This window comes from Haplochromis burtoni, unplaced genomic scaffold, assembly GCF_018398535.1.
Source record: "Haplochromis burtoni strain Fernald_Lab_line unplaced genomic scaffold, NCSU_Asbu1 Contig_85, whole genome shotgun sequence".
Taxonomy (NCBI): Eukaryota; Metazoa; Chordata; class Actinopteri; order Cichliformes; family Cichlidae; genus Haplochromis; species Haplochromis burtoni.
In genome coordinates, this window is record NW_024582446.1 from 842,205 (window position 1) to 865,260 (window position 23,056).

The 23,056-nt window shown below is 43.2% G+C and overlaps 2 protein-coding genes across 2 annotated transcripts in view; both read left to right on the forward strand.

Moving 5' to 3' along the window:
- stard9 (StAR-related lipid transfer (START) domain containing 9) overlaps positions 1-12,810 on the forward strand; it is a 36,956-nt gene extending 24,146 nt beyond the window's left edge. Inside the window, exons 22-32 of the mRNA XM_005926014.3 lie at positions 65-6,820; positions 7,076-7,264; positions 7,389-7,572; positions 7,747-7,911; positions 8,004-8,097; positions 8,353-8,501; positions 8,679-8,743; positions 8,883-9,085; positions 10,421-10,500; positions 10,865-11,023; positions 12,538-12,810. Coding sequence (XP_005926076.1) covers positions 65-6,820; positions 7,076-7,264; positions 7,389-7,572; positions 7,747-7,911; positions 8,004-8,097; positions 8,353-8,501; positions 8,679-8,743; positions 8,883-9,085; positions 10,421-10,500; positions 10,865-11,023; positions 12,538-12,639 — 8,146 coding nt within the window. The 3' untranslated portion in view covers positions 12,640-12,810. The remainder of the gene's footprint in view (positions 1-64; positions 6,821-7,075; positions 7,265-7,388; positions 7,573-7,746; positions 7,912-8,003; positions 8,098-8,352; positions 8,502-8,678; positions 8,744-8,882; positions 9,086-10,420; positions 10,501-10,864; positions 11,024-12,537) is intronic.
- Positions 12,811-14,903: 2,093 nt separating this feature from the next.
- sptb (spectrin, beta, erythrocytic) overlaps positions 14,904-23,056 on the forward strand; it is a 43,099-nt gene continuing 34,946 nt past the window's right edge. The window contains exons 1-2 of the mRNA XM_005926013.3: positions 14,904-15,161; positions 19,049-19,319. Of these exons, the coding sequence (XP_005926075.1) occupies positions 19,172-19,319 (148 nt within the window). The 5' untranslated portion in view covers positions 14,904-15,161; positions 19,049-19,171. The remainder of the gene's footprint in view (positions 15,162-19,048; positions 19,320-23,056) is intronic.

Sequence of the window (23,056 nt, forward strand, 5' to 3'; positions counted from 1 at the left end):
TCAGGTTTTTTAAATTATTTAGGTCTTGACTGTTAAGACATCTGTTTTTCTCCTTCTCCAACAGACACTTCCTCAAGAGAAACAGATCCACAGACCTGACTTTAAATTCACCCACAACGTCCGATTGGACTGGTAGCAGGAAGTGGGTTTCGGATGAGTGTCTTCCTCGGGAAAGGACCCAAAGTTGTTCTGGTTCTATCTTCTCAGAGCAAAATCAGCCCCGCCAGAATGGAGTAACCTCCCCTGAAAAGATCACACAGACTGCCAAGGAGGGACCACAAACCCAGCTCTGCCGGGAAAGGCCAGAAAGGAAACCTCTGCTTCCGAACCGAGACCTGTCTTTTAAGAACAGGTCAGACCAGAAATTGACGGGTACACAGAAGTTGCCTCTTGGATGTAGTTTGCTGCTAGTCGGCAAGGAAAACTTTCAAGGATCATCCACAGACAAACCCAGTTCTGAGAATGGCCCTGTTATGCATGAGAAAACATCCTGTCATGCAGATAACAGCAGATTAGGAACCATCAGCAAGTCGTTTCCTCGTTCTGTGGGGCCCAGGATAAAAAGAGCTCTGTCCAGAGTGTTCAGAAAACCTCCCTCAGGTGTGAATAGACAACTGCCTAAGCCGCTTGGAAAATTTACAAGTAAATTTCACTGGAGACAAAGAAGAGACAAGAGCCTTAGAGACACCAAAATGGGTCAAAGGAAATGTACCATTAAAACTACAGTCTCGTGTGAGGAGCTTGACCAAAGGACTCTGTTTGAGAGCATTAGACATAGACGGTGGCATAGTACTGAGGCTCTGATGAACAAGACTAGTAGATGGATCGATGAGCAGCATGGACTGGTTGGATGGGAGGAAGAGCGAGAAGTCAAAGACAATGGGACATCAGACTGCGAGAGCCTTTTCTCTCTTGATTCTCTGTCCTCTGCTTATGCCACAGCTCTAGCAGAGCAGCTGAGACATGAGGATGCAGCTCAAAGCGAAGCAGAGAGTGAAGACAGTCAAATGTCTAAAGATTCACTCAGTTTGGAGAGCACTGTTAAATTCTCAACAGTGAAGAGATTTAGCCAGACACTGGTACCAACCTACTCACTGGTGACGGATCCCACTGATTCATCCAAGCTGCACACTAAAACAGCAGAGACCAGTTTTGAGTGGGACAGCCGTCAGAAAACTCTCGTAATCCCAATAGAGGCATACTGGAGCCATCAAAGCTCCCCGAAGACAAGACAAATTGATACAACAATGAAGCCTTCTTCTCAAAGCTCATTAGTAGCAGATTCTAGAGGCAGAGACACTGTACATAAATTAACTCAGGACTTTGGGAATGTGGAGGCTTTAACCAGTAGCCCACGCTCTCTGAGCAGCTGCAGTGTGAGGGAGCCAGAAAACCCACTGGTTCTCACTGATGCCTGGTCCTCCACAGATGCAGCAGAGAGTCCCAGGATGCAGAGGGATTCTCTACCTTTTCAAAGAAACATTATGTTCCGACACGCAGAGATCAGCAGCAGTAGTCCCAGTCCGACAAGTATGAATCTGTCTGGCTCTCAGGTTGGATCTAGAAGCCATAGCTCTACGTCCACTAGCACTGAAGGTGTAAACATGAAAGTGGAAGAACACGACCTTGAAGTTTTGGGGGGTTTTCAGGCGCTGACAACACCAGACAATGCCCTGAAGTCTGATAATCAGAAGGATGTAAGGTGTTGTGCAGAGTGTTTAGGAGAACCCGCAAAAATGAGAGATCCTTCTATTACAGGTACTCCAATTTTCAGTTACAGTCAGCATCCAGCATCTTCATTAGATCAAATGGAGACTGAAATTTCCCAGACCACACAAACAACATCAAATTTGATTCAGGTGTTTGCAGATTCCTCCAATATGATGTTTGCTGACATTACAGTGTCCTCTGACCATGAAATGTGCAGCTCATTGTCTCAGTCAGTAATCCATTTCTCCACAAATCCTACAAACCCACGTGAAGTACTGGCTGAGATGCCTGAAGCTGCAAGTCTCTTAAAACCTTCTACTGAAAAGGCAAGAGTATGCAGTCTCGATTGTGGAACAGAAAAGGTGAGAGATTTACAGCAGTGTAAGTTTACAAATGCAGAAGATGCATTTCTTATAAGGGATGGAATCAAAGACGCTGAGCAGGCCACTGCACTACAGCAGGAAGTTGATAAATCAACTTGTAAAAATTCCAGGAAGAGAAACAAAGACAAAGAAGATACTTTCATGGGCAGCTTGAAAATACCAAATACACAGGACAGCAGCGAGCTGGTAAGCTTCTGCTGTGCATCAGGTGACAGCCATGAGGAGATTTGCCCTGATGACAATAATAGCACCGGGGATTCTAATAAAGAAGAGCCTGCAGTAGAAACTAGCAGCAGAGGATGTGATTCTGTTTGTGTTGTTGGCAGCGTTACACAAGATACAGTGTCTTCAGTTGCATTGCCAGTATCTGATTGCAGCAGTGGGAAACTCGAACCAAGTCGTGGCATCTTTGAGGACTCTCAGTTTGGGCTTCAGAGTCATGAAAAAGATTCACAGAATAGTATTTCATTTGGCGATAATAAAGTAGTCCAAAAGGTGGGTGTAACCCTAAAGGAACAGTTTGCAGAAACAGAACAGAGAGAATCCCGAGTGAATAACCATGGAAAAAACCAGGAAAGGGGAGAACACATATGCAAGTCAGATGCTATTTGCAGCACTATTGATCTGAGAATCGCAGAAGTGGTGAAAGAGCACATGAAATTGTCATTGATGGATAGTGATGGGGCCAGGAAGAGCTTGAGTCAAAGTCTGAATGCCTTGTCATCATCTGCAATTCATTTTGTTTCAAACAGTAATGAATGTAGATGGACAGCAAAACATCTGCGAGATGAAAGGAGTAATCAAGCGAAAGAAGGAACAAACCTGAGTGGACATCCTACACTGGAATCTTTACTGATAAGTAAAAATAAGGTGGATAAAAGTGAGCACCTGGCTTCAGCTATGGCAGCTGAATTGAGGAATAGCAGCACGGGTGTATGTACTGAAGTGACGGAAACCTTTGACAGCGCTCATAGCGTGTCTGATGGAACATTAAACAAGCAGGTCTTCAGCCGCTGTGTTTTCCAAAACTCACTTCCAAATATCCACTCAAGTCTGACTCTGTGCAGCCAGGCAGGGTGCGAGCACGCTAGCGACTCTTTGTCAGCAAGTGATGCCTTTGTAACACAAAAACAAATTAATGATGCAGGCAAACGTGAAATAATAGCTAATCTTCATCCAGTTATTACTGATATTTGCTCCAAAAAAGCGGACAGCCAGACAGATCCCCCAGCTTCCAATGCTAAGCAGACATGCCCACAACTTAACCAAATAAGCCCTGAAACACTTTTCACCACTGACTGCATAAAAGTGAATTGTAGCTGTACTGCTATGGGGCGCACAGGTGTGGAAACTGCATCGAACGTTGTCAATAAAGATAATTATTCACCCAAACCAAACACGCCAAAGATGATTCAACATTTCCAAACCAGTGGCGAAATATCTGGAGCCATGAAGTTATTAGCTGGTGGTGGATTACATCAGTTTAAAGCAGACAGAAGCTACAGCAACCAGAACACACCCCGTGGTGAGGATGTCTGCATGAAAGGCTCGGCTGGGCATGATGTAAATGTTGAACGAGACACCACAACAGGAGGCAAACCTTCTGTCACGGCACAGGATGAGTTCAGCTATCGACAGACTGATTCCGATAACTCGTCTCAGAGCAGCTGCAAAAACAAACCCCCAAATTTATCTGAGTCACATCCCAAATTTAATGAAAATACTCAAATCATTAGCAGTGGAGATTGCATAATGAAAAGTGACAAAGAGACTTTGACCCAACCATTCGTGCCACACAATCGATCAGAAACGGCGGAGTCACAATCTAAAATGCTACAGCAAAACTGCTTTAAAAATCCAAGTTGTTTTAGACCTGTAATCGCCAAAGAGCCCAAGAAAAGCACAACTGGAGGCATGTTAGGAAATTCTTCTCTTATGATGCAAAAAGGCAAAACTAAGCGGTTCAGAAAGTCTCACATCAGGACCTGTCCCACATCTTCCTCTGACTCCTCTCTTAAGTCATCAGACGAGGATGAGGAGGACCACGCCGCCACTAGGATGCATCACAGCAGGCTGGCATCTAAATGGGTCAAGCTTGACATTCAGAATGATGTCAAACCTGAAGTCAGACAGCCAAGAAAAAGCAATGCAGGACAATCTACTTTAGCAGCAGCAAACAAATCAAACGTGAAGACTTTTTCCCATGGAAACCCCGGCAAAAACGAAGTTAAGCTTAGTAAAGCTTACACGCTAAAAAGACACTCCTTACCTCTTCGGTCAGTGTCACAGAAAACGGAACAAATTAGCCCGCATGCAAACAAAAAGGAGCCACAGCATGTGCCAAAGTCTCAAGACTCCCCTATTCATTTTGCATCCAGTGACATCAACCCTTATGTTCACCAGTGGCAAGAAGACGACTCAGGCCAACATTGCTACCCAGCGTTTGGAAGTGCTGCTGACCTATCAAGTAATTCTCCACTTTTAAACAGCTCAGAGAAACGTATAACAAGGTGCTGCAGTGTCGATAATGGTCTGAATGGGCAGAACTCTCCATTTAATTCTCATCTTAGCACGTATGCTACAAACAAGGGACTCTCTAGTACTCTTAGTAGTGTGGAGGATTATAAAGAACAAGCAACTAAAACATCTCAGCTTACACCCTGTCAACAGGCATTTGCGAATATCTGCAGTTGCCCTGCTAATCTGACAGCAGTCAGCGGTTCTTCAGTCAACAGTGTTCCTGGCGATCCTGGCAACGCTTCCGGTCGAGTAGATGAAATCATGTTCGTTTACTCACCTGAGCAAGAGTGCCAGACGAGCAAAACAAACGCACAAAGGACATGCGAACACAGTACTCAGACTGAGTGTGAGCTTCAGGCGCAGGGTAACAGTAAGAAGTGTAGCTCTCTGAAGAGGAAAGATCGTCACAAAAGGAGCAACACAGATGTACCCGCGTCACAGAAAAACAAGGTGGATATCACAGAATCTCCAACTTGGGCCAGTATGGAAAGCATGTCAGCTCACATTTCTAAGTTAATCAACAGCACCTCAAACCTGCTGGGGGACGTCCAGGGAATGAGGACAGGTGAAGTTCGCAGTTCCAGTTCAAAGAGTATTAACTTCTCAGATCTTAGCACATCTTACGTCGAGTCTAATGGTGGCACCAAGAGAGACTGCTCAACTCAGACGGCTGCAGATGTTGGGATCCAGACTGAGAGGCTTGTAGCTCCAGCAGAGAAGAAAGCTGCTGTTCTTCTGTCACCCAGTGAGAAGTCTAAATCTCATGAAGTCAGTGTCATAGTCAAAGTGATTGGTTCTGATGCTGTGAGTGTCTCTCAAGACAAAAATATCCACTGTGTGGTAAAAACAAAATCTAACACAGTTGAAAAGATGCAAAGTATGCCTGACCTGAGGTTTAACACCTCTGTTTCCTCACAGCCTGCGAATGACCCTCTCAAAACTGCTCGTGCAAAGACTGCAGCTGACTGTCAAAGGCGTGTAAGGTCTGCTTCATCTAGAGTCTCTGAAGCACTGGGCCGCAGAAGTACTGCAATCCCTGAAATCACCCATAGGTCATCAAAAATCTGCTACCAAGAAAATCGCAGCCCTTCATTAACACACCTCACATCTCCTCATCTGAAGAAAATGGTCACATATACAGACCGTGCGTCATCTCCTATTCTTACAGTGGGAGCCAGATTACGCACGAGGCTCAAGGGTAAACAGTCGGTAACATGTTCTGCAAAATGTAAGGCTCAAAAGACAAACCATCCCTCTGAGGATGACAGCATGACCATTCCTTCTGTTTCGGATGGCAATCGGATGTCCTTACGGGATTGTGATTCTTCCTCTGACAAATTAGAATCAGTATCACTTGAGAAAGTGAGTGAAATTAGTTGCACAAGCTCTAAAAGATTAGATAAGTGCTCTTCAAGTCCAAATCCATCAATGGAAACATATGCAGATTCTGATGGGAGACATGTGAACTATCAAGACGAGGACAACCACAAGCTCGGGTCCAAATGGCCGGTGGCATCCCCGCAGTGGACGCCTACTTCAGCAAATGGTTTAATTTTGCAGAACCACATTTCCCCCACATTAAAACAGACTGATGTGCACAAACAGCAGGCATCAGACTTCAGAAGACTTGTGCCTAATGCTGGGGATTTTAACTACAGTCTATCTCCATTCAGCGACAAGGCTGATCAACCTCAAGAGGATGATATAATGTCACTAGCACCCAGTGAATGCAACACAGATGTGCTTGTGAACATTGAACCTGTCAGCGATGTGTTTCCTTGTCAAGATAATCAGAGAGTCCCGGAGGACCTGCCTATGCACAACAAGTTCACCAACTGGTCGGGGGTCAATCAGCAACAGTCAAAATGCTCGAAAATCCTGACCACATTTGTGACCAGTGAGCACAACAAACGCAGAGAGTGTGCCGAATGGGGTGAAGTCGGGAGCTTTGGTTCAAATGCAGAATCTGTGGCGCAGAGCGACAGGAGGGCAAAGGAGATAGTGAAGCTGCGACAGGAGAGAGAGCAGGTGATGGCGACGGTCAACCTCAACATGAACCCGACACCACTGACTGTGGAGCTGGCAGAGGCTAAGCTTCATTACAGGCTGGGAGAGACGGACACGCTGCTAAAGATGTTGTCCCCGAGGTCCAAAGAAGAGCTTGTGACGCCAGCTTCTGCTTCTACAAAACAGCAGCTGTATGATGTGTAAGGATACAGTTGCCACAAATGCTCTATTTTGACATAAGATTTGCTTTAAAATGTTTAATACACACCAAAGTGGAAATACCTAATTAAAAAATCCAAAAGAAATAATAATAATATTCTCACCTGACATTCAGTGCCAGCTTTTAAAGCATAAAACGCTTTCGTAATTGATACTGCGGATACATTGTTATTTTCTAAAACTGGTCTTCTCTTAGACTTCATTGACATTACTGTTTTTTAAATTGGATCCCTCAGGCATCGCAGGAGTATTGAGGGTTTGAGGCAGGAGAGGGAGGAGCGCCTCCAGACTTACCGGAGAGCTCGTAGCCTGAGTCCGAGCAAGCACCCACGCCTCCGTCCTCAGGAGGCTGCATCTATTGCAATGCCCAGTCGGCACAAAGAGCATCTTCAAAGGCTTCGGCAAGAAGTGATAGAGAGCGCCAGGTGAGATGCTGAGTTTCACAAAATCAAAGCACAACGGCCTCCTTGAATCTCACATTTCGTGCTTAGGTTTTCAGGAGTGATGTAAACAGAAAATCTATTTGGCTCTTATTTGTTTTTACTGAAGAATGCCAGATGCTCCAAGGGAAGAAAGCCAGTATCCATCTGACATTGAGCAGCTGTTGCGGGACTATGGTCGAGCTCGGGAAGAAGCCAGGACGGAGATCGCAAAGGCACGAGAACGACTGCGAGAACGGACTGAGCTTGAGAAGAGGAGGCTACAGCAGCAGGCCCTATCTCAGGAAGACAAGGTCAGTCAGATCCATATCACAGAGAATAATTAAAGATCCCAGCCAGTGAACTCCAGAGTCTTCATCCTATCATGATAAAAGTGACTATAGAGGGGATCCTGTGTGCTTTGCAGCATTTAGATGTTGCTGTAAATGTTTGGATAAATAGTTTTGTCTGTATGAACTTGACTCTAGGTGACGTGTGCCGGACAGGATGACTTGAGGCATCGGACAAGGATAAGCAACAGCACTTTGTGCACAGGATCCAGTCTGAGTCTTTCCTCTGGACCAACATCAGGGTACAACAGTGGCAACACCACCCAACTACAGCAGGGCAACAGACCAGTTCGAACAGGACAGGTCTGTATATTAATGCTACATGATACATTAGATTTGAAATGAAACTGAGATTTAAGACTGAGCTAAAAAGGCTCAACTTTTCTTCTGTCCAGATCATGAAGAATGAAGGGCTGAAGGTTGGGACACGTCCTCCTATTTGTGCTCCACAGAGTGTGAAGACACAGAGAGGGTGGCTGTCAGCCCAGGGTAACAGCAGGACAGTTAATCACCAACCCCAAATAGATTTGGGCAATAATCATGATTAATTATTATTTCAGTAAGACGTCCAGATAAATCATTGCTATTTCAGGCTTTATATTTGCCTTCCTTGGAAGCTTTGGCAATTTGTTAAATATGGCGACTAATAAATGAGATTATTGCCCAGGTTTGTCACCACTTCTTTACCCTCTTCTTTACACCCTCTGTATCTAAATGTGCTAATAATATCATGTGATTTATTAGACGTCCAACAGAGCAGCGGGTTTGAACCTCTGATGACTTCATCTCCGGCCTGTACACGCCAGCGGACAGCATCCGTCGGCTCCTCGTCTTCCATATCGACAACCTATCAGGACATCACATTCAGTCTTCTCGGTCGAGCTCTGGCTGAGGTAATATAGCTGAAAAGTCAGCTGTAGAAAAACGTGCTCTAGGAGAGACATTCTAATTAGTATTTTGTATTTGAGTTGAAAGATTCACATAGTAATTAACTGTCCTTTATAAAAGTTTTGGGTTTATTCTCACTGGTATTTGTTTTTGAGTTGAGTAAGACATTTTTTTCTCGACAGGTGCGACTGGCTGCCTCAGGGGATTTTGGCAACCTGGTGACGGGCAAAGCCGCAGCAGGCTGGTGGTGAGCATTCTCCAACCATCTCCCCTTTTCTCGATTTCCTCCGTGCCTGCTCCAGGATAATTTTGAGCAAGTAGACAATTTGCATCACAAAAATAATTTATGTGCTATTAGAAAATGAACTCTGTCTATCTTTACCCAGTTACCAAGGAGATGAACGGGGAATTCAGGCATACTACAAACCCTCTTCCTGCCCATCTGTCCACGGTTTCCTGGGGGCTGGGGAGCTGGACAGACCACCGGATAGCCTGTGGAACCTAATCTCCCAGCTGTCCAAGAGCCACATGTACAATCAGTCAGTCCGCTCAGTGTGGACACGACCACTAGATGACAGCACTCAGCTTGGTGAGCCAACATCCTCATAGGCAGCAGTTTTAATGACAGTATATTTAATCTTGAGTTATCCTGAATATCACAATTTTAAGGAGATTTCTTAAAACTTCATTCCTCCCTATCCATTCATTTGTTATAATGCTAGTAGTTAAAACATCATCTTAAAAAGTAAGATGCTTATTTTCTGAGAGAGTTCAGAAATTAAAACACTGCTTAAACGTCATTGCTCAGAAAGAAAAACTGATGAATTATGGTTGTGTAAGGTGGCCTTGTGCAATCCGTTTACCTTGCAAAAACCTTTGTGCTTTTGCTAAAAAGCAAATCTTAAAAATAAAATAAAATATTTACACTTTTATCTTGACAGCAAAACTATTTATATTTTGTGCTACGCAGTTAATAGAGCCTGCAAATTCTTCTCAGCGAACGCATCTGCATCCATTAACTATCTGTACTACAGCGTGGTTCAGCACAGTCTCATTCATCACTGCCAAGTTTGTTTTATTACGCGGCCAGCTCCATTCTCACACCTGCAGTGTGTTTTCATTTAATACCTGCAGCCCACCACGAGGCCTTTTTTTACTTCTGCTGGCCTCTTGTTCTCCAAGTTTTCATTCTTTGGATAATTTTTGTTTTTTATGCAAGCATGTAGAATTTAAACTAAAGTATCAAATCACTGTATCGTGAATATGACATTTTATTTAGTGAACTTTCTTTCCACCAGTCTAGTATCCCAGTATTAAACAGAATTGGTGCTGGATAATTAAAACACGTAGTAGAACGTACTGAAGGTACATGATTTGTTTGTAGTGTAGTTTTTCTTTATATGTGACTTTGTTTTTTAAATGTTGTATTTATTGATTTTTGTACAGCATACACAATCACAAAGAACAACTAAGAGTCTGTCAGACACTAAAATATACATAAAGAATTGAAGATAAAGATGCAGCGGCCCGAGTTTGAGTCCAACACGAGGCCCTTTGCTGTGTGTCTTTCCACTCTCTCTCACTGCTCTCCTGTCCACGCTCTTCTGTTACACTATCTAGCATTATTTTTATTACTTTTTAACAGATGGAAGTCTGAAAAAGGCGAGATATGTCATGTGTGGTTTGTTTTGAAGATTATGAGTAGGCTCGTTAGTGTATTCATGAAAGTCTGAGAAAGAGCCTTGCGCTCAAACATCACACTGCAAATAAAATCCTTGCACAGGAGCTGTTTGGTTTGTCTGTTTCTATAGTAGTAAATCTATTTCCAGTATTGGGCTTTTATTACATTGCTCCAGTTGTTTTATTTCCAGGTTTGTATCGACTATACTTGATCATTTTCACGTATCTCTCCATTTTTGTTTAGTTTACATTCTCACAGATTCGTCCACCTGTCACCTCAGCCAGCCGCGAGATTTCTGCTGCATCAGCTCGCAGTCCAAACAGGTGAGCACAGCTTCAACATTAACCAGCCGGCGCGCATGATTACTGTTCATCTCTCTTGTGTAAGGCTCAGGGAGTATGTGCAGCGTTTGCACGCTTTAGCTTGACAAAGAAAAATCCAGATTACATTGTAGTGCAAACAACAATTTAACAGCATGTTCCTCATCCACAAAATGTTAAACATGCTATTTAGATACTACTCATGCTTAGAAGTCACCGAGCATAAACAACACTCTGACTCAGAGGCAGTGGGTGTGGAGGAAATCGTGTCAGCTGTTGGTTGTTGGTGTCGGTGTACACTTGCCTCCCGGCTGATCAAAAGAGTGCAGCGGCACCTGTTTTATTGATATTGTTTTCTCTGCCGCAGGGTGGCCTGCACGTGCTGGCAATGCAGTCTGTGTTTGAGGAGTCTCTCCCTCGGCCCAGTGTGGACGCCATCCGTGGGGAGATGTTGCCCAGTTGCTGGATCTTGCAACCAGTTAGACGTAATGAAAAGGAAGTAACCAGAGTCATCTACCTGCTACAGGTAAAATATGCTTGTCAGAAATACATCCGCAGGCTCTCATGCATCACTCCCTATTTCACTGGGTGCAAAAGTAATGCGTTCACATAATTCAGAAGAATAAATCTGACCTTTGTGAAGGTTATTATGTTCGGTTTCTTTTTTGTGGTCATTTTGGAGGCTGCCGTTTAAAGGCCAAAATACCTAAAAGACATCTTTCAGTGAATTACTTCTATATTCCCACTGTATTACTTTTAGATATACATAATAGTGCAGTTGTGTGTATTGCAATACAACCACCAGAAGGGTAGCAGAGTTGAAGTCTATGCATTTTAACTTCCAGTAAATCAGTCTTTCGAGCTGATTATTGAGGCTGATTGTGCTGATCTAAACAGCAGGATGACTTTATGGCTCTCCACTGGCAGGCTTATCACTATTAGGGAAATTAGTTTCATGAAGTAGAAGCTTTTTTTTTCACCTTCCACCAAGTTTACCACAGGAGCAGCTGATACAGCACAGACAGACTTCACTCAGAGTCCATCTTTATAATGAAAACATAATTGTATTTTTGTATTTGCTGTGTTTGAGTAACTTGCTCACTGGACATTTCATTAGGTATACCTATTTAGCTACTCATTTATGCAAATATCTTATCAGCCAATCGCATGGCAGCAACTCTGTGAACTACAAACGGATGGGGAATAAAGGTTATTTAAATGACTTTAAACATGCCGTGGTTGTTGGTGCCTGACAGGCTGTTTTGAGTATTTCAGAAACTGCTGATCTACTGGAATTTTCCCAGACAACCATCTCAAGAGTTTACAGAGAATGGTCCAAAAAGTTATCTGGGTAAAAATCCCTTGTTGATGCCAGAGGTCAGAGGAGAGTGGCCAGAAGCTGACAGATAGGCAACAGTAACTCAAATGTAACCACTTTAGGCAGCCAAGGTATGCAGAAGAGCATCTCTGGTGTACAGCAGCAAAAGACCACAACAGGTGCCTCTTCTCTCAGCGAAGAACGGGAAAGTGAGGCTACAATTCACACAGATTTACCAACTTTGGCCTGTAGAAACATGAAAAAATGTTGCCAGGTTTGAATCCCGTTTTCTGCTGTAATATTCAGGTGGTGTTGGTGTAAACAACATGAAAACATGGATCCATCCTGCTCTGTATCAGTGGTTTGGGCTGGTGGTGTAATGGTGTGGGGACTATTTCCTTGACGTACTTCAGGAGGCCTTGGTACCGATTGTATCAATGCCTTTATGATCGCAGTGTGTCCCCATCTTCTAATGGCTGTTTCACTGGATGTGCAGCTAACAAATCTGCAGCAACTGTGTGAGGCGTGGCTCTCATGTCAATGTGAACCAAAAATCTCTGAAGAATGTTTTCAGTACCTTGTTGACTCTTTCCACAAAGAAAATGGGGTCCAGCTCATAATTAGCACGGTGCACCTAACAAAGTGTCTGGTGAGTGTAATTTGCAGGCTGTACTACATGGATGTCATTTGTTATCTCCGTTTCCTCTTCTGTTTATTTTCAGCTGGACCTAGGAACTCCATCTTTTCCTCACCGTCTCGTGAACACTGTTGCCAGACGACAGGCAGCCGTCATCGCCGATCTTGATGTTTTCCTTTCTTCGTAAATTGACGGGACGCGCAAAGACGCATCATTAGCAGCGAGCACTTAGATCCTCTCCATCACGGAGTCGGTCTGTCTTTTGAATTTGCACCTGAAATGTTATTTACTTGATTTTTTTTAAGGGCACTGTTACGTTTTATATCCAGACACAAAGTTGAAGCAGCTTTTTTTTTTTCTTAATGAAGGTATTTTTGTAAAATATTGGTGTTTTTCTATATTTGTGCATGCACATGAATATTTTCAAGACTGTTTTACCAAAGATGAGATGTGTTTAAATGAATGACTTGGCATTACAGTTATTGCCAGTTGCTTTTAGGTGCTTTCAGGTTGAGACCACTTAAGTTTCCCCTCTAAATCTTATATCCCCCTGATAAATAGCAGGCATTGTACCTCCTCAGTGACATTTTTGTCTGTTTACTTTCTTTTATATGTTGACTGACAGATGCAGCCAGCTCTGTTAATGTTTTAAATCCACCAGTGTACATCTTTGACTGCTTCCTCGCAGATGCACATAAAAAAAACACGGTGTAGTGATAGACAGAACAAAATAAGACAATTTTCACAAACTTCTCTTTAGTCCTTTTCCCGCTACATTTGTGTGCCTACAGCATTTCCTCACATATTCAATAAGATTAATTCAGCAGAATATGACTTTCAAATATCTCTTAGCAATTCTCACAAATGGAAAAGAAAGATATGTAAGCTATATACTGTATTTTATAGTAGCACCATGTAGGCAAACCTGGAGGAATGGTAAGGAGTTGTTTTGTAGCTGCAAATGTTAATCAGCTCACTGCAAAAAAACACGAGGGGAAAAAAAGTTTTGTAGCAAAACAAGGAAGAGGAAAGTTGGGAACCTTTTGACTATTATCAACTCTTAAGGGCACGAGGGCAGATCAGTTTTGAACCAGAACTTGATGGTTCATGCCTTCATGTCAAACATGCAACGTGTTGATGAGACTATTATCCAGCTCCAGGGTTAAGCTCTCATAGTTTTCAGTACCCCGATTCTGCATGAGGTGAGTTTTTAAGGTCTTCCCCTCCCACTTGTTTCTGAAGCCTGTTATTTATTTAGTTTCTCTTGCCTTCTGTTTGAAATGCTGTTGAATGTGTTATGTAGCTGTTTTTCGGAGTGCTGTGTTTGTGGCTGCTTGCACAAAACCTTTTATGCATTTAGTAAAATTGAAGAGGATTGTAAAAAGGTTGTTGTTTTAATGTGTACAGTTCTTTTAACTAAGATGAGAAAAGGCCAGACTGCTCTCAGACATTCCGGGTCTTGTGTATTTGGATATGAAGCCATGTTATGCGGAGTCATTAAAAGACAATGTTGACTCTGAAAGTTCAACTAAACCTGTTCCCTGAGGCACCAAAGAAAAAGAGACAAGTGAAAAATGCAGTAGGAGCTGTATGGAAGGTTGAAGGAAAATAAAAACTTTAGCAGGAAAAATTAATTGCAAGATTTTAACTTGTCAGAATTTTGAGATGCCTAACTCAAAAGTTTGACTTACAGATTGCAATTTTAATATTGTCAGTAAAACAAACCTCCGTACAGCTTTTTGTAATAATTTCTTGGGTTTTTTTTATAGCATATTTTTTATTTCTTAAGAAATATATATATTTATGTTTTTCTGGTGTGATATGTATGTATTTTATTATAAGCGCCATACTTCTTGTTGCTAATAAGTTGTTATTAGCCATTTTTCAAATCATTTGTTTGTTTTTTTTATGACACAGAAACTGTTGCATCAAAACCTCTTGTGTGTTCAGTTTTAGTTACCTTGTATGTAGCAAGCAGAACATTTACCTTTAGTGCTGACTGAAATTCTTTTTGGATATTGTTGTACTGAAAGGTGATATTAAAAAAACAAACAGATTTCTCCGTGTGCTTCTGGGTTAGAAACATTGTGTTGCACTATATCTTTAATTAAGTTTCTAATAAGATTATATCGGTGCAGTTATATCGCTTAAATGGTTTCCAAATGAGCTTTATTCCTTTTTTGATGTCATTTCTTCTGACTCGGACTTCATCACACAGGTGTGTCCACTCTCCATGTCCTGGCCTCTCTTCTCTACCTTGGAGGTGACATTTCTGAAAGGGTCTCGATAGGTAGGTGGGTGGTTGCCGTGTGCGCGATTAGAGCCCTTTCTGGGCGGGGTGGAGTGCACTGAGGTGGGGGTAGGAGGCGTTGCACAGGACATCAGAAGTGTCTCTGCCATTTAGAGTCACCAGCCCTTGTCAGGAATGTCCGTCCCCTGCGCGCACAGATCATGTACTGGATGCGCCAACTTTATTTTTAACTCTGCAGGGTGGGTCACTCGCCTGGCTTTCAGGAATGACCGTGGAGCGCGCGGCGCCTTCAGCCCCTTTCCCTAGTCCCCAGTGTAGGACTGTGCCCACCTCGAGCTGTGGAGACCTCTGTGCGCTCTGACCAGGACCCCCACTGAGTCAATGGGATTATAACTGGTTTACTGGCAGGAAGAAGACTAAAGATAAACACTTTCGGACAGAAGAAAAACCAGAAGCAAGTAAGTGTAAACTGAAGGCAAAACTAATGTGCCATTGCAAAATTAAATTAATGATCTTTGTGCAAATAGTAACGGAGCCGTGTTCATTTATTTAGACTACTGTTCGCAGTTGTTTGTTGGTTAAGTTTCCTCCAAAGTACCTGTTGATCCGGGCTGTCATGTTTAATAATAACGTAAAAGCTCTGGATGATTTATCATTGTTATAATATTCACTGATAAAACCGCTAAACATTGTTTTAATAAAGCTATATACAAATTCCCAAGTTATTAATTTGTTTTCTTTTACTGTAAAACAGCCAGGGTGGCGTGCGTCTATAAATTTGCGCAGAAATAGGCCATTGCGCGCGATTGCGCACAAAACTGCGCTTTCCAGTAGGTATTGCGGAACTATTCAGATAATTTAACAATCTAAAAGTAGCAACACTTAGCTCAAAAGTAGTCTGCTATACTTCAAGTATACTTCCGTCACTTAAAGGAGCACAATGCTACTGAAACGTGTGCTTAGACATTTCCGAAGTACAAGTACTCAGAAGGTGTCTCCAGTGGGCTTCCTGTCATATTAATACCGGTGCTTTAATGTAGGTAATGCTATTGATGTCATATTAGTTTCACGTCCAATATATTAGGAGAGATCACTCTAAAGTTGCATCATGGTTCTTACGCCTGTCGTTATTTTTATAAAAGTGACCCAAGAAAAGCGCCAGAAATATGTATTTCGTTACATTCCATCGCTTATGTTTGCCAAAGCTTGAAAACATTCCACTGTAGCATATTAGCTAGTTTTCCCTTTGTTAAAGCACCTTGCAAAGCCTTTTCCACCTTTGATTGAAAGCAGTCTGCTGCCCTTTGAAAGGCAAAGATATGGCACATTTCCTGCTCAAAGAAAGTTCAGCTTTATTCCCCTTAAAAGGACAAGTGAGCATGTGTGGCTCTGTCTGGCCAGGCAGGGACTTCAGTGTAAACACACTCCAGGAATAGTTTATTATCGATTCATCTTAACCTCTTGCAGGATCACACTCAGTGCTGTTGAAGTCCAAACAACACTGACCACAAGAAATGAGCTTCTTCTTTTAGCTTATGTTTTATGGATTGATATCCTTTCTAGTCTTGGTTTCGGTATTCATTCTTATATATAAAAAAGCAAGTAATTGTTCTTTACTCCATATTGATCTCTGAGTGCTTGGTGTTTATGTCTCAGATTTACTCTCAGCTGGACCGCAGGCCTACCTCTCCTCAGTCCAGTTGCTCCTGCCGCTACAGTTTCACAAACACACTGTAGGTCACACATCTCGACCACACCCATCTCTTATTTCATCCTCTCCATCTGACTCTGTGCTGCTCAGAATAATGCATGGCCAGCTAATGTTTTGTTCTGCTCAGAGTGCAGAGCAAGCACCAGCGTAACGTTTACTTACAGCTGGAAAAATGGTCTGCAGAGTTGTAATTCAACTCAAGTGCTGATTTGATGTTTGCATTGGACATACTTGTTCACAGTGTAGTTGTGCTATTTTAAAAAAGGGGGTCCAGTAAGTGCAGTAAGAGGTAGGTTACCAACTAATTTCGGCCAAGCATAAAGGTAAAACTTTCATTCACACCTTTAAATATTTTTTCCAAGATCCTCTGCTGGCATTATATGCAGAGCTGTTTCCACAAAAGTCCAAGCTCATGTTGCATATACTTACACGCACCCAGGTCATGCAACATGTGGGGATCTGAAGGAATTCCAGCTGACATTCTTATCATCCCTCTTGACATTTTACTGCTTTGGAGAGATTATCCAGCACCTCTTACCCACCAACTCACAGCGTGCAGTCACGAGAATGATTTATATACAACAGGAACATGTTCTGGGGTCTTTATCTACTGTAGGTGATAGAAATCTATCCACAATCAGCCAAACAAAAAGATTGAATCAAATTAAGCTTTATTAGTAGAGGCGTCAGAACTTAACTATGTCAATTTTCCGTCATATTTAAACTCAGTAATTTAGTGATATGATGGGTAAAAATAACTTTAAACAGAATGAAATCACTTTAGAAAAATGAAAAAGAAGTGCAACAGTGCACACATGCCTTTTATGCATAATAAAGTTTCCATCTGTGTATTTGTATTTTTTAAATATTTAAAACATTTTCCAGGGTGACCTTCTGTGAGCAAGCAGGTAGATTAGAGTGTTCCCTCTCACTCAAGGACACCACGAGAGGACACCTTGCTATTGAGACACACATGCTGTGGCAGGCAGAGAACTTGTGACCTTTGTGTCACTGGACCTTCTATAATAAGGAGTTCAGCATGTCTCCAAATGGAACTGACTGCAGCATCACTGTGTATAAACATGTTTGGATTTGTGTTCAGCAGCTAAATGGAGCAGTCGGTCAATCCCCAAACACGATTAGATTCTCACAGCTTTGTGACAGTTTGTGAATATGAATTTGTGCGCCGTGTTAGAGAAGGTTTGTGCAGTAGAAGTGCGTCGTGCAGTCATGCCGGGCCAGGTTGTGCACGAGGTGATAAGGGGATCCCTAGTGGTGGGTGGAGCATCCCTGTGCTGATAACAGCCCTCTGCTGAGGACTGATACTGAGCAGGAGGAGGAGGGACACCTGTAGGATGCCATCACTGCGCATCACTGAGGGCCTCTTCTCTGAATGGACTGAACAAACAAACCTCTGTAGTTTGTAATTTGTGTCAAAGTACATTTAGTAAAATAAAATACTTACAGTAGAGACAATTTAAGTTTTTTTAATATATATGTTTGTCACCTTTTAAAGTAATATTGAACTAATTATAAAGATGCAAAGTACTGAATATCATGAAATACTGAGCACTGTGCAGGTAAACTATTAAAAGTATTACACTTATAATAACACAATGCCAGTAGTGAAGATAATCTCGTAGAGATGGAGTCCATCTACTGTTTTTAGTGAACTTTAGAATCACATCAAAAACTACAATTATTATCATCAGATTACAGATTATAGCCTTTATCTGTAATCCATCATTTAAAGCTCTAATGTTAGTAAAAGCAAAATGCATGCGCCCTTAATTTGTGCTGTAAAGGGGGACTTTGGCATGTTCTGTACCCCCATGCTTCATCTAATGGAGTATTAACCTAAGTTAGACTCCCCGCCTCACTTCAGCTCACATGACTATTCTCACCAACAAAAAGACGCAAACACAAACACGTTCGTACTTCGAACTACGTGAGCGGCATCATTCAAAAGAAGGCGGTTTCGTCACGTTTCTGCAGTACAGAGGGGTTCCCCTCCCCCCGTGTGGCATGATAAGAGAGCTATGCTGCACCCAGATAGAGCTATCTGAGTGGTTGCCCTTCAACCCGCCATTCCACACGAAGAATACACAGACACACGGCGCTGTGACAGTTGACCAAAGTCACACGTACAAAATGGAGACTGTGAGGAGGGGGCACAAACTCATGTGGGCAGCTTGAAAGCTGCCATACATTTGATTTTTGTGTAAAAATATCCTAAAACTGCAGCTGATACCACACCAATGCCCCAAATTAAATTCTGGTGTCAGTTATAGATACAGCCTCGTATAGATTGAAACTTAAACTCCTCTCCAAAAAAATGAACTGCAGAGAATAAAAGTAGAATTTATCAATAGTTGGATGGCAACTAACTGTAAATATCATCACTGGTTGTGATGCAGATAATATTTTGACATCTTTTAGACTATTGGATTGGAAAATTGCCTTTATATTGTCCCTAAATTAACGTTACATTCTGCAGCCAACAGCCCAATGATATACAATTAACTGTAAAAGCACTAAATTCTCACAATTTGCGGAAAATATTAAAGAAAGTAAACCCTACAGTCTGTCATTTTTTCTATTAATCATGCTCTGTGTATTTGCCCTCTGTTTTAGGCCGCCTTCAGCATTCCGGGTTCATCCTGCCGCTTTTTCCATCTGCTCATCTCCCTCTTCACCCAGACCACCTGAGGACGCCGCCAGCCGTCCCCCCGCCCGCTCGTCACCCTGGCTGCCGCCATGACTTCCACCACAGATTTTGACAATGTGGAGATCACGCAGCAGTACAGCCACATCAACACCCGCTTTGACCTCTCTGATGAGGAACTAGACAATGACAACAGCTCTGCCAGGCTGTTTGAGCGCTCGCGCATCAAGGCCCTCGCAGGTGAGTGCCTGCATAGTAAACAGGCTGCGTCCTCGGTGACAGATTTTCGAGATGACAGTCTTTTTAAAAGCGAAAGAGAAGGGCACAGAGGATGAGCTGTAAAGGGTGAGCACCTGTTTAACTTTAGTTGGGTTGAATAAAACTGTGACCTTCACTCAGATTTCTGTTACAAAAATTACAAAACTCCCACCGCAGGTCAGCTTTGAGTTTACTCCACGGCTTTTGCTAGCACTCTCCAGGGTTGGTTGTGTATGGATGAATCTAACAGTTACACCCAACCAGCAGCTGAGCCCTGACACTGCTCCACACCCTCTGCAAATAACTGGGATCACTTGCACATTCCCTGAATGTCCAGTGTCTGATCGATCTGGACAGCTGCCCTGTCTCTCTTGCTCCCATAGCATAGATCTTTGGGATTTCTGGCTAAGCTGGTAAGCTGTGACCCACCTGTGGGCCTGCTGCTCTGAGTTTTTAAATAGCAGTGTTCCTGTGGTAGCAGGAAGCGAATCACAAAAGGGGAGTGATGGAGGGTCAACACCATGGTCGGTGCACAAGAGAGATGATAGGACACAAATTAATCTCTGTGGAGTTCAGACTTCTGGAAGGGCTTAAGATATTTAAAGAGATTGTAATGATGCTGACACTGAAACGTAGTCCTCAATGAACTTTGAACAAAAGCATTTTTTAAATGTTAAATGTTGTCAAATACACTAGTATTTAACACATCATCACCACATACAGTTTAAATGACAAACCTGTTAGTGGGCAATGACACCCAGCAGACACTGAGCAACATTAGCTTTTCCCTGTGTCATCTTTGGATCCACCTGACCAACACAAGTCCAATATTTACTACTTCAGGCGGTCATACAAAGGCAGCAGCGGCTGAACCAAAACATCTGCAGGATATAAAAGCAAAAAATATGCTTAAAGACATTTAAAAGGATCCTTTTATCTCAGCAAACTGAGGGCTATTTGGAGAGTTAGCAATCTGACCCACTATAATAAGAAAATAAATATTTAATAGAATGGCTTTTACAATACAGATCAATGTAGTTGATCACTGACACAAAAGCTGACAACTTCAACTTGTGACTGGATTTTGTGTAAGCACACACTAGCTCTTACATTCTGTGTGATATCTATTATGCGTGAATGCATGGTTTCCTGTGAGGCCGTTATGGGTGGGTATACAATTTGAGTCCAGTGTGGAAAAACTGGGCTCACCGACCAACAAGGAAAACCGCTTTAGGGAGAATTATGTTGCAGACACAGATGACTGGTGTCACTTAGCTGCTTTACCGTCATCATGTTCAATCATGTTAATGCTGCTTCTCTCACTGCTGCGGCTCATTAGTCTAACCCAATTTCCTCCTTTTACAAAATTTACAAACAATTTTACAACCATTTGCTTCAAGCAGTGAAGGCGCCAGACAAAAAACAGAAAATTCTCTGTAAATTTCGGCTGGATAACAACAATTAAAGTAGCAGTTTTGCCGATGAACATCAAGCGCTCTCATCAAAGCCATCTTTTTTTGCCGACAGGCACATGTCAGTACATCGGTGGATCTGTGGAAAATTTTTTACTTGTCATAAATAGTACCAAAATTGTGATTTGAACTTAGATTCAGTAACTCCCATATCTTAGTAGTTTTCAATATTTGATACTCTGGATGGACAAAACAAACTCCACAGGTTTGATGCCGGCTGATATTTTGGGTTTCCAGTATGGGTTTTTTTCCGCCTTTCCAGGATTGTTGTTTTTTTTGTTTTTTGTGTTTATAAAGAAGCACTACTTTTCCTGCTGTCTCTTTAAGTGATGAAGGCTTCTGTGTGGGTGCTGGTGATGTTGTGTTAGAGTGCTGCTGCTGTAATGCAATAAGTGTTTCCTGTCAGAGAAAGAGAGAGAGAGTGAAGGAGGGAGGAAAGTGATAAGAGAAGCAAGAGATGAGAGAGGCTGTGAATGACACCCGCTGCTGATTTACAGCTTGTGAGCTCAGAAATATGCTCTCAGCAAGCCATCAAAGAACATACAGGCCGTACTGAATATGCACTAGTTTACACTGCGTCTTACTTTGGCTTAGAAAAGACACGTTTCTTTAAGATACGCTTCAGTTTCGTGATGGTTTATTGGCTCAAAAAAAACGACCTCTCCATGTGTACAGTTAACATTCAGCGATGTCACGACTTTGTGGGAGTGTTGGGTATGGGGAGGAGGGGGTTTGTGGGAACACGTGGATGTATTGAAACATAGTGTATGCGCGGCTGGAGCTGGAGAAACCACTCAGATCTGAACTGAAGGCTGCCTGAGCTCTGGTGTTGCCTGAGAGTGGAGGCAGAGCATCACCACGGCAGCAGTGAGGAGAGTGAAAAAGTGGAAGGAGGAAGAGGAGGGAGGGAGGGAGGGAGGGAGCAGGAGTGAACGTGAGAGGGATCTGGAAAGGAGGACAGAGAGCCAAGAGACTGGGAAGAAGAGAGACGTGGTGTGCCAAGCTCCTCTGCTGGCTCCAGAGGCGGTGTGTGTTCCTGTTGTTGTTGTTTGGGGGTCAAGATGAGCAGCCCGTGCCTGCTGCGCACTGCCCCTATAAGCCAACCCCGGCTCAGAGAGGTCAAGATCAGCGTGAAGGCCAGCAGCAGGGAGACTACAGCCATTCGGAGCAGCAGCGGAGGGGCCAAGGAGGCTTCCAGTCGCTCTTACATGCCACCTGAAAAGGAAGCACCTGTGCGGGTCAGCGTGAGCAGCAGCCGGAGCAGGAGCACGCCGCCGGTCCACAGGGCCCAGAGACCCGAGAGCAGGAAGCCATCAGGGGGAAGCACCTGCAAGCAGCAGCAGCAGCCGGAGCACCACCCGGAAAAGAACGGCACCATCCTGCATGTCCCGCTTGGCGTGGCGCCCACGGGGCTGTCCCTTTTCTCCTCATCTTCCTCCTCGTCCTCCTCCTGCACTTCCAGACGTCAGCGGCCCTCTCGCCCCCATGTTACCCCTGCCCCCACCCCCCTCCTCCTCTCGTCCTCCTCCTCTTCCTCCTCGGCCAAGAGTATGAAGCGAGCTCGCTGGCTGAGTTACAGCACCTCTAACATCTGCTTCAACTCCATCCTGGACGGGCGCTTCAGGCAGCTGCAAGGTACAGGGTCCTGGTGGCAGAGCTGTGCGTGTGTGTTTGTGTGTGTGTTTGTTCACCCTCTTATGCCTCACAGACACTTTTCCAATTATGCCCCTCACTTACCCAACTTGGGTTTCTTGTTAGGCCGGGGTGAGATGGCAGGGAGGTCGAGCTGCGAGTTGAGTAAGTGTGAGGCTAGTTTGTCATCCTGTTGTAAGAACTGGAAAAAGGCAGCAGCAAGTAAGTGCAAACTTCATAGCAGTTGCCATTTTATTAAATGTATTTGGTTGTAATTTATTTATTTCCAGGAAGCTGTGGCTCTGCCCCAATTGTTCACTGACTTGACTTTGAATAATTCATAGGCAAACTCCTAAAAAGGTTGTGATGTTTTTCCCTCCAAAGCCATTCATGGCTGGCTACTGTTACGCATTCTTATGTGCCCTGTTTTTTTATTTATAAACAAGAAACATATCCGTCATTGTGCCACCTATTCTCCGTACGGCCCTTTCCACTTATAAACTCTTCCTAAGTATAAAGTATGAGTGCGTTTCGTTCCTAACCTCCTTTTCCCCTGAATGACTTGCGTTGGTGGTGTTAAAAAACAATCAATTTCTCTGATGGTTTTACCTTCTC